At 43.7% G+C, this 11,478-nt stretch overlaps 1 protein-coding gene across 1 annotated transcript in view; it reads right to left on the bottom strand.

Annotated features, from left to right (window-relative positions):
- The window catches only part of SLC6A5 (solute carrier family 6 member 5), a gene marked incomplete at both ends in the record, with an annotated part of 62,039 nt that extends 52,547 nt beyond the window's left edge, over positions 1 to 9,492 (bottom strand). The window contains 3 exons of the mRNA XM_081937205.1: positions 90 to 221; positions 5,945 to 6,083; positions 9,004 to 9,492. Of these exons, the coding sequence (XP_081793331.1) occupies positions 90 to 221; positions 5,945 to 6,083; positions 9,004 to 9,492 (760 nt within the window). The remainder of the gene's footprint in view (positions 1 to 89; positions 222 to 5,944; positions 6,084 to 9,003) is intronic.
- Positions 9,493 to 11,478: the final 1,986 nt, after the last annotated feature.

The raw sequence follows: 11,478 nt of genomic DNA, 5'->3' as shown, positions 1-11,478 counted from the left end.
TCATGTCCTATCTCTTGATTAAGCTGAAGTTAATCCACAATTTCCTAATTTCTGAAAAGCGCAGGAAGTAATCCGTTTCCAAAGCTTACCTTGTAAGGCAGGGATGGCTTTCCAGACAGATACAGGTCCCTGACTAGCAAATTGTCCCAGAGAAACTTCCAATAAAAAGATAGGGATTCCAGCCAGAGCCAACATTGTCAAATAGGGAATAAGAAATGCACCTAAATAGGGGGGGAAAGGACCAAGTAGGAGAAACCTTAAACACAGAAAACAACCAATCTGCCTTTCTTATTGCTGCTTTACAGTTTTACGTATTTAATCTCACGAAATTTTATGAAACTAAGATATTTCATCTTCAATTTTTTTTCCCAAATCAGCAGCCTGGAGCAACTCCAATTGTTGTCCACCAGCTCAGTTAAAAGATGCCAAGTTGAGCAAGCCTGTCTTAGAAATTTACATTTCTGCCCAGTTGGGGTGGGGCAACATGGACTGTATATTGATCAAAAACAGGCATAATTCTTTGGGAAGCAGAACAGCAGGCATCTATGGGATTATTTAACCTGACTGTCATTAATCAATATTCTATTATTGAATAGGTTTACTTAAATAGCATTAAATCTGGATTTTATTAATACCTGGCTTTAAACAAATGCTTAGCCATATTTGATTTATTCATTTTTTTCTTCAGTTAGTTCAGTTGAGAGTTCTACATATTGTATTATCCCAGAAAATTAAATACATAGGTTGATCCCCTACATGTTAGACTAAAAGGTGGCAAACTACTGTAGCTTGCAACTCAGTGTCTAATACACACCCTATCACTAAACAAAACAAGGTTTACAAGCTATAGTGGTTAGGTTTGCTCAATATGTTAATCTGATACATTATGGATTAACATAACAGATGATCCAAAGTTTCTTTTTTTCATCCACAGTGTAAGTTTTATTTTTCTCCAGGCCGACTTAACTTTTAGGCAAAATGAGGCAGTTGATTCAGCCATGTATAGATGGGGCAAAGTATCAAGGGACAAACGTGTATGCACCATTCTGCCCCTTACAGGTGTACAACATTAATGCACAGAGAACAACATTATCCTATTGTCAGTAAGATTAAACCAGCCCACATTTCTAACTGAATTGAGAAATACAAGGGGTCTTTCTTTAGTACATTATTAGCATAATTTAGTCCATTTCTTCTACATAGCACCCTCATTTTGAAAATATGGACTGGTTTATAGCATTTGTTTTTGTATACTTTCCAGAGGACTCTGACAGATGAAGGATTGATGATAAGATCATAGGGGGGAAGTGTTTACACACCATGTCTTAGTATTGGAAAATAATCTGATTATTTTCCTGGAATATGAATGGTCAGCATAAAACTAAAATGGAGGCTGGTTCTGGAGTAAGATAAACTGAGTTTATACAATCCAAGGGGAAATGAGCAAGTTAATATACTCTGACTCCAGTATAACTTACAAAAAGGGCCAAACTTTACTAATTTGAGGTAGCTGAAAGCCAATCATGAAACTAGCTCTAACAATTCCCATTCTAAAAGAAATTTATTTTTAAAAGAATTATTTAATTCCTTTATTATATATAGTGGTAAAACATATCTAATAGTTCTTCCTATTTATTTTCCCGATAAAAACAGCCCTGTGAGATGAGTTGGGCTGAGAATAAGTGACTTGTTCAAAGACACCCAGCCAGATTTCATGTCTAAGGCAGAACTAGCATTCACCTGGTGTCTAACCATTAGATTTTACTGGACTTGTAGCCAAGAATGACAACCTTCAGCAATGGCTAGACACATTGGCAGCTTACTGAACATCACAAAGAAGCAACTGCTGGTCATCTGTGTCTAAACTCCAAACAAAGCAAGGTTGGCCCTCCTTAGTACTTGGATGGAAGACCTCCAAGGGATTTCAGGACCATAAGCTACCTTGGGGCTTCTCAATGTTGGCAACTTGAACATGGAGTTGAAATCCAGACATCTTCAAGCTGCCAAGGTTGAGAAACACTGAGCTAGATTGCAAAGTCAAAAAAGGAGAAAAAAAATCCCAGGAGAGGCAGTAGCCAACCGTTTCAGTTCCCTTGCCAAGGAAACTATATGGGTGTGTCACCCAATCTAATTCAGAGCATCTTTGCCTCTATCATAAATAAGCTTCATTTTCCATCTAAAGAGTTGAAGACCCCATCCTGATAAAGGCACTGGGATACGCTTATGAAGAACTTCACAGGGATGTCTATGGAGATTCTGAGTCATCCAGGTTGTCCCAAATGTCCTTTTTTCCCCTCCCAAGATTCAAGTGGACTTTCTTGTTTTTCTTTGAAGAAGCTCTGAGCTGAAGAAGCTTCTTGGATGAGAAGTGAAAGGTCTTCAAAGAAAACAAGAAATGCCAGTTGCCTCTTGAAAGAAAGGAAGGAAGAGAGAGAGAGAGAGAGAGAGAGAGAGAGAGAGAGAGAGAGAGAGAGAGAGAGAGAGAAAGAAAGAAAGAAAGAAAGAAAGAAAGAAAGAAAGAAAGAAAGAAAGAAAGAAAGAATCTTTGTGATTCATAGAGATGACTTCCCAACAAGTAACCCCTTCTCGACAGTACCTTCTCTAAATCAGCCACTCCCCCAATCCGCCTCCCTCCCCCCTCGGGGTATTTCATAGATTATTTTTTCCGGCCCTGCGTTCAACAAGGAAGACGTGGGTTGATGCCATGGCCGCCGGCCTTGCTGCAGGTGGCGCGGCTAATTCAATTAGGGCTAATCATTTTTCTCATCATCACCTACAACTGTGCCTCGGAGCTACCTGGAGTGTGACGGCAGAAAATCCGCGGGGTACCGGTTTAGGCAGAATAAAAAACAAAAGCAAAGCGAAGCCAAAGGGACGGAAAGCCCCTTAATCGCATTTTTAAACATAACCGGCTTGCTGGAATACGGCGCTTGCGGCTAAAGGATACAGCGGGACAAGAGCGCACAGCGGCTTCATCGTCTCCACACTCCAGTGCGCGGATTTTTGCACACCCTCAGTTGTCCCAAAGTTGCTTTTTTCAAGAGGCAACTGGACTTTCTGGTTTTTTTTCCTTGAAGACGTTTCGCTCCTCATCCAAGAAGCTTCTTCACCCACCCACCCCCTCTCTCTTTCTCTCTCTCTCTCACACACACGCACACACACACACACACACACACGCTCCAGGCAGAGTTGAAGAAGCTTCTTGGATGAGAAACAAAACGTCTTCAAAGAAAATCCAGAAAATCCAGTTGCCTCTTGAAAAAAGCACCTTTGAAAAGGGGGATCATGGAGAATGGAAGGATTTGTCTTCCTTGTACATACTGTATATATAGAAATAAATATGTCTGTTCTTCAAGGAACAAAACAAGAAAGTCCAGTTGCCTCCTGAAAAAGCACCTTTGGCACAACCCTGACGTGGATGACTGAGAATCTCTACAGACACACACTCAGTTCTTAAAGCCAACCGCACTGCTGGGACGGCTCAAAAAAAGCCACCCACTCTTTAGCCTTATGGGTTAGGCAGAGAGAGGGTGAAGGGACCTCGCTTTCCTCACGCCAGAAACAGCCGTTTGGTCTCGAGGCTGCATCCTGAGACTCGGACTTCCAACCTAAACCCAGGCAGCAGTAATAAAGATCAACGAAAAGTTTGCACGCTCGGGGTCGGTTCGGATTTTTTTTTTGCAGATTAGATGAGGTAGGCTCAGACTTGAATTGAAAGGGAAGCGAAGTACGCAACTGTGCTCGCAGGTCCCTGAGTCCAGGTCCTATTCGGTGCACATTGGCGTCAGTCCCCGCTAAACACAACGAATTCACTTCTGGGTATGAATTGCACCAGTTGGTTTTTGGCCCCACTAAATTCGAAATCCGTTCCCAAGCCATATTCTACGGCACCTGAACGTAGGTTTTTCAGGTTTAACGCCAAGACATATCGTATTGTTTTCATTTTCTCAGATGCTCTGTTCATAATAGAAATAAAGCCTGACACCCTTTCACAATGACTGGATATAGTAAAAAAAGTAATAACTAGGGTGCCACCCTTTGTATATATGCTCCTCCGTTCGGTGGAATTTATTCCTTGCTAAATATGTGCAAATTTTTACCGTTCAGGTTTTTTTTTCCTCATTGAAGTTAACCCATGTAACCTATTTATCTTTATTATTATTTTTTCTGTAGAAAACGGAGGAAACAAGCCAATCTTTTACAGGAAAAATGAATTTTCTTTCAAGTAAATCTGAAGCTTCTGTGTCCATACTCCAAAACTGTTTAAAACTATAATTTATTTTATAAAGAGAAAACTATTTTTTATCGCAGTATGCATTGCTTAGTACGTAGGCAGAATTGGCATTGATTATAAGGCTACCAGATCTGGATTGCAAAAAGTTAGGCAACCTCTAACTTTATTGGATTTTTAGACCGCCCCTCTCTCAAAAGAGACTCGGGGCGAGTCTAGATGGTAACCAAGAGTTTTCTGTATTTGTAGGAAGGTGTGATTTGTTCTAAAGGGAATGGACAGCATATTTACATGAATAAGTAATCCTTTATGTTTTTAGACTAAAAATAGCCATTCTAACCCATAGTCTTCAGCAGTTCTACTCCTGTTATTTCTTAAACTCATTAAGTTTAGCAGAATTTACATTGGCTCGTTCTTCACTTTTAAGCATTTCCCCCTTTACTGAGGAATGAAGTAAGTGCATATATATCTTCTAATCCCAAAGGTGCTTTTTCAAGAGGCAACTGGACTTTCAGGGTTTTGGGGGGGGGGGGGGTTGAGAAAGACTTTTCACTTCTCATCCAAGAAGCTTCTTCAGCTCTACTGTATGGTGGGGAATGGAAGCCAAACGCCTTCAAAGAAAAACCCGAAAGTCCAGTTGCCTCTTGAAAAAAGCACTTTTGGGACATCCATGACCCGAATTACTAAGAATCTCCATAGACATATATTTTATAATTCAAAATGAACACACTGAAGAATGGGAAAGTGTTAAGGAGCCTAAGGATTTTTTGCTGCTCGTGTCAAAGAGAGAACCAGCCTCCTTCATCAACTTCTTATGTCCAACAGATGGAAGTGAGAAGTCCTTATAATCTATTTTTGTCTCCTTGTAGAGTTTGTCTCCAGTAGTTCTGAACAGGTTACTTGAATTAGAATTACACTTATAAAGAATTTTTCACACATGTCCCTGGTATGAAAGATGATACATTTATATGCCATGTCCAGTTGACTCTTCCATGTTTGCAATGTTTGATGTGAATTAGAAGTTCCTATTTTTACTGAAAAAACTGCAAGGACATTATTGTCCTTTTGTTGCTCACCCTTCAGAAATTCTGATTATAGCATAGGATGCCAAAGAGCATTGTGATCTGCATTTTAATGATTTTAACTGTGAATATCTACATTTTAAAACCAATTAGTAAGTGATGATTATAATTATAATGGAAAGACATGGGTCTATTTACTGCCTTGGTTGCAAAGCAACACTCAGAGGGAGAGTGGACAAAGTTTGTAAGTCTTCTTCTCTAAGGTTACTGTAGCTCCACCAGCTTGCTGGGTGACAGCACTGAGTGGATTTTGGCTCTGAGTCGATTTTGGTTGGACAACTTCTGGGAATTCCAAACACCTCACCAGGAGTTTCCTTGAGTTTTACCTATCTTTATAGTGTCATCCAACCATCTTTGTGGGACTATAAACCCTTCTTCATTGCGGAGATATTGTCCTTTGTTGAATGATGCTATAAGTTCCTATAGACGAAATGCCAATCCCTTTTTTCCCCTTTCCCCACCCCCTCCCAACCTTTCCTGTTAATTTGCTGACTGCAAGCCCAATCTCCAAAAATAGTGAAACGGATGAGTTTGGATTCAAGCCAATCCTCCCACCAGTATAAATTCAATTAATTTGGGGGGTTATCCCCTTTCTGAGCTGCACGAGGTAAAAAGAGTGGAAAATCCATACCTCCCCCATTCTTAAAGGCCAGGTACGGGAACCTCCAGACATTGCCCAGCCCTACTGCATAACCCACCATGGAGAGGATGAAGTCCAGCTTGCTAGACCAATTGCCTCGGGCTTTATTTTCATCTCCTTCATCCTCCTCCTGTTGCAGAAAGAAAATAATAATAACTACAATAATACATTGTGTCAAGAATCAGCTTTCAGAAATCTGAAGGTGTGCTTTACCTTATCAAATGATACACTTATGGCTCCATGGCTACATTCACACAACTGACTAGTCCCAACTCGTGATTAATTGGATTGAACTAACCCAACTGTTTAGCTTGGCACAACTCACTGGATTATGAACTGATCAACTTAGTGTGTTCTGGTATTCCGACACACGACCCAAAGATAAATGTGTTGGAAAGGAGTGAAGCCAAGCACTCTGAAGAGTTGGGCTTGGCTATAATCCCTTTCACTAAAATTAAGGAGATTTGAGTATAAATCATGGTTTGGTCATGCTCAAAGAATTACAGATTCTGGCAGCTTAATGCAGAGTGCCAAACACCATTCTACATGGAATTACTGTACCTGATGCTTCAGAATTTGTTTTTTTTTTTAATCTGGCAATAGGCTTCCTGAAGCCGGCTAACCAGCACAGCCTCAGTTCGACATCCTCATTAGAGCCCTGCTTTTGAAAATGAAAAGCATAGAACTGAATGGGCACACACGTTCTTTTAACCCACTCCTCTGCCTCCACAGGGTATGTAAAACTGTAAATAGGTTGCTGGGTCCTTGGCATAATTTGCGTTTGCTCAGTTTCTGTTTTTAGAAACTTGTGCACAAGGGCCAATGGCTCGTCCTCCCGTTTAAGTAAATCAAGAAAAGATGAACTAAATCATATTTGCTGTACACTTCAAGAGAAGCTGGCTGTGAAACATAAATCCGGCTGACAGTGAGGGTCAGGAATCGGGCAGACTGGATTCTCAAAAGATACACTGTAAACTGGGGACTGGGGGGCGGGGAGGGCAGGGAGAATAGGTTGGCAGTTTTCCAGGGTGCTTTTGATAGGCAGCAGGGGTTCAAGTTGCAACCTATATTGTGGGGGACGGGACCCTGCAGGAATTCAGCTCATTGACTTCCAAACAAGGCACTTTGTCTGCTGGCTCTCTGTAGTTGTTAAATATGGTAAAACCCAGGGAGATCTCCCTAATTCAACGAATGTGAACATTCCTTTTTTGTTTTCTCCCCCTTCCCCCATTGAATCCTCTTAGTTCAGGATCTTGGGAGAACCATTATTTTTAGAACGGTGTGTTTAATCTTATAACTTCATCCCATAGAGGTTAAATCAGTAACCTCTATTAACTGAAAGGCATGGTCCAGTTGGATAACAACCAGGGTGAGCGACTGAGAAGCTGCCTCGTTTGCTAAGATCCTGAAATGAGAAAAACAACCACGGAAGATATTTCTTCTTCTCCCAGTCGTCAGGGAAAAATAAAGCACTAGAAGGTTAAACGGAAGCCAGAGAAGATGATTACACTTCGTCTTCCCAGATAGTTGTTGGGAAAAAATATTCCACTTGAAGGAAAAAGTTTTATTCTCCAATTTCCTCTGAGCCTGTATTACCCTATCTTGAGGACTTATCGACGTCCTGATTTGTCCACCAATACTACCTAACCGTGGTCGGGCCGGGGATGAGCTCCACTTTGAGGTAATGAACCTCTACGAACGCTATTCTCACTGCCCTTCCAGGCTCTCCCTGGGCAAAAAAAAACCCAGCAAAGCCGCCCCTAAATACTGATACTCTTCAACCAACTCTTCAACACTTAATGCCTTTCCACTTAATTTGCTTCCGGAGACCGGAAGGAGAAAATCCCCACGACCAGTTCTGTGCAAAGACCAGAAGTAGTAGTCCTTTGGGGTAAATGGAGACTTTCCTTTTCTTAAGTGCAATGCTCTCCAGAGAGGTCGGACTACAACCTCCATCACTCCCAATCGAGGAGGTTCCGAGTCCGACCGGAGAAGGCTTGAGCAGAACGTGTCCGGAGCGCTTTGCTTCCTAAGCGCCGGAGCTCCCGAGCGGCCGCTGCTCAGCGAAGGGATCAGGTGTTCCGCAGTGGCGGCCCGGAGCCCTGTTTCTTACAACCCGCCGCAGCGCCAGAGCTTTGCGCGCTGACTGACTCCGAGTAACGATTAAACTGTCTGAACTGAAGTGATTGATCGCTCAGCTTGGCCCACTGGGGCTTCAGGAGGCGGGTTGGCCCCGTAGGCTCTTTGGTTGAGTAGGTTTTTTTTCGATTGTGCTCCGATCAGGGGCCAGGCAGGACGAAAGACAGGCAGCATCGCAAAGGGTGACCTGCCCGACCCCTCTCTCGCTTGGTTTTACCGGCAGCCTTCCATGCAAAGCAGCGCAATCCTGGAACACGGAAGGCGGCCCGGCAAACACTTCTTGGGAGATAATTTCCCCGAAGGCGCTACTCTATAATCCCTTGTTCCCAAAGTGCTGGGCTGGCACTTTTAAGCCGGCTCTAGCAACTCATCCGATGGCTTCGCACGCAGCATGAAGCCACAGAGCTCTCAGGGTTCAAGTTAACCTTGAATCCTACTTTGAGCCAGTCATTTCCTCCCAATCTAGTTTATGTGGTTATTAGGGGCATAAAATACACCTCCTGAAAGGTCTTTTACGGACTACCGGTTGAAGATTTTACCCTCTTCCCTTTTGAACAGAAACGCCTGCTGTCTTTTCCCTTCCTGCATTGGAAGAGGCAACGCAAGAATCTAGCCTCGATTTTCTTTTTCAAGGTCGCTCCTTGCCTATCTCAATTTTGAATTGTTTTAAACGGGCCTATCCCGAAGTGGGACATGTCGAACTATACATCCCCTAAGCCCCAGACCGGAGGACTGTTTGGCAATGATGCAGCCAAGCACTTCTGGAATTAAGGGGCCAGCTGGTGTCAATGATTTAAGGATGTCGGTGGAGTTGACTTTTGTGGAGTCAGGGTCCTTCCGTGAGTAAGGAACCCCTGCTTGCATTCTGAAAGGGACCGAGTAGCGTACATGGGATGGGAGAACCAACTCACCTCAGTGACGGTGCCAGGCCGAACAGATGCGATTCCATCTGTACCTAACACCACGGTGCTGTGGCTCATGTTCACCCAGCCTGTATTGGTATTGTTTGGCTCCACCAGGCTCTTACCAAGACTTTCATTAGCCAGCCCAACGGCGCTCTGCAAGGGGGCGATTTTGCAGGGGGCAATGTTAGCTGGCGCGGCGTTCCCTGCGCAGGGGGCATTCTTGAGCGTACAAAGATCGACGGGGTCTTTGCCTTGTGCCGAGGCAACTTTGCCGATCCCAACTTTGGCGCGCTCGGTCTCGTGGGGTGGCCCTTCGTCGAGAGGCAAAGGGTGGATGTCGCCTGAGAAAGCTGTGCCCACTTTAGCCAGCTGAGGCGGGACTTGGGACTGGAAGTTCTGCGGCTGCTCGGTTTCGGGACTGTTTCTGTGGATCCCTGCCCTCTCCAGTGGCCCAGGGGCGACCACCTCGGGGCTTTGAACCAGCTGCTCGCTCATCTCCTTGGGATAGGCGTAATCCTGCAAGAGCAGAGTGACAATAAGAAAGAAGGAAACGAACGGCTGCCCTCGGTCGGCTCTGTTGCTCGAAAAGGGTTTCTGGAACGTTTAGAATTCGTATGAAGGTTGCGCTGCTTAAGGCATCAGGGAGACGCTGCAGCAGATTCCATTTCACACCCTAACCTAAAATCGTTTCTTCCCCCTGCAGCCCCACATTTCCGGCGTAGGAAGCACCATCGCCCCCAGCTCTCTCCTTGCAAACCTTTTTTTATTTTCTCGTCACGACTGAAAGACGCTCCCCTCTCCTTGCCCCACTGTAGAAAAAAATATCTTTAATTTTACGCCTCATTTCCTTTCTGTCTTCAGCAGTGCATACTAGCTTTGAGCTGGAGAGGGGGGCGGGGGAGATAAAACCGAACTACCCTATATGCAGCTAACGACATAGAGAGAAATTCAATAATACTGGTTTCTAAATATTCCCAACCTTGGCCCCCCACATACTTATACCGATGGGGGAGGAGCACGAGAAGCATAAAAATCCTGAATTACATTTTCTCACATCCCGTTACTCCAAACAGATTGTACATTTAATGGGATTTGTTTCTCAGTAGGTACTCTGAGGATCTCAAGCTGGGTAAAAATAGGATTGCATATGTGGAATTATAAAATTGGGCCACATTCTCCAATCTGTGCTTTGTCTACCTTAATAGACAACTCTAGTTCACCCATAAATCATTGCCGCTCTATAAACATTTTTGCTGTAGAGAATGTTTTTTTCTTCTTCTGAAAAGTGTCTGTAAAGACATAACACATATTCTTTCCACTTTTGGAATCAACCCCTCCCTCCAAAGAAACTCACGCAGTCAGCAAACGCAGATCCAGAAAGTAGAAGGAACCAAACAATTTATCTACAGAACAGGAATATGGTTTTTCAGGACCCTGGACAGTGCTCATAGCGTTACAGGCTGACTGCCGCTCGGTACATTTTTACTAAGCCTTAATTTCTAACTACTTTTAACCCGCAACAATACGGAACCATCGGCAAGATTACAAATAAAATACAGTTTTCTCCCAACCCAAGGCTCCAAAAAGAAAAGAGAGATTAAAAAATAAAGCCCACTTACCATATTTACAATAGCATCGGACAAAATCTTGCAGAGGCAAAAGGCTGCAGCTGGGGCGAAATGGTAGAGTGAATTTTGCTCCGTTAAGAGCAAAGCTTTCTATAGCTCCGTGAGAAAGACTGGGTTTGCGTCAGTGCATAGCAAGGTGCCCTTCCTATGACATTTTTTTGATAATCAGAGTTTGATAAATCATTACCCACGGATTCGAATTTTTAAAGCGGCAACAGGAACAGGCGCGCAAGCTAGCTGTCAGTCAGACAGCAGTTGGGATGGCGTGCTTGGTGTGACTCAGGGGGAAGGAGGGGGTGAGACTTTGCTAAGCCAAGCCCAGCGAAAGCCGTGTGCGCGCGTGTGTGGTTAATTAGAAAAAGAACATGTGAGAAACACGTCCTATTGCACCCAACGCGCAAACAGGGGCGATAGAAGTCTACTCCCTCGTTAACGCACCGCTCCCGCCTCCAGTCAGTAGCTCCTCTACCGCCCCTCCGAAAGACCCGGTTCGTCGCCTTTTCCTGCCTTTCATCTGTCAGCAGAGGCATTTTAATTTAATGTCACGATTCTTCTGGGAAGTGAAAAGAGAAGATTCTCTCCCTCCCCCCTCCCCCACCTTTCTGGACCTTTGTCCGGCAAAAATGCAGCGGGAGACCCAAGACCGTAGACGAAATTCACCGCGTGCTCAGAGAAATATTTATTTTCGTGGAGATTTATTTTTAGTACATAGAGATGCTAGAAGAAATATTCCTCTGGACACACACAAGCGCTGCTGGGTGAAGATTTTTAAAGGCTGAAACCCTAAATCTTTGCTTTAAAGGAGCAAACTAGTATTGGATTACTCCATTAAAAAGTGATGCTGGGGTTGAAT

The sequence above is a fragment of the Natrix helvetica genome (genome assembly GCF_964273705.1).
Source record: "Natrix helvetica genome assembly, chromosome: 1".
Classification (NCBI taxonomy): Eukaryota; Metazoa; Chordata; class Lepidosauria; order Squamata; family Natricidae; genus Natrix; species Natrix helvetica.
The sequence above is the reverse complement of the archived record's forward strand: the minus strand, read 5'-3'. Positions and strand labels throughout refer to the sequence as shown.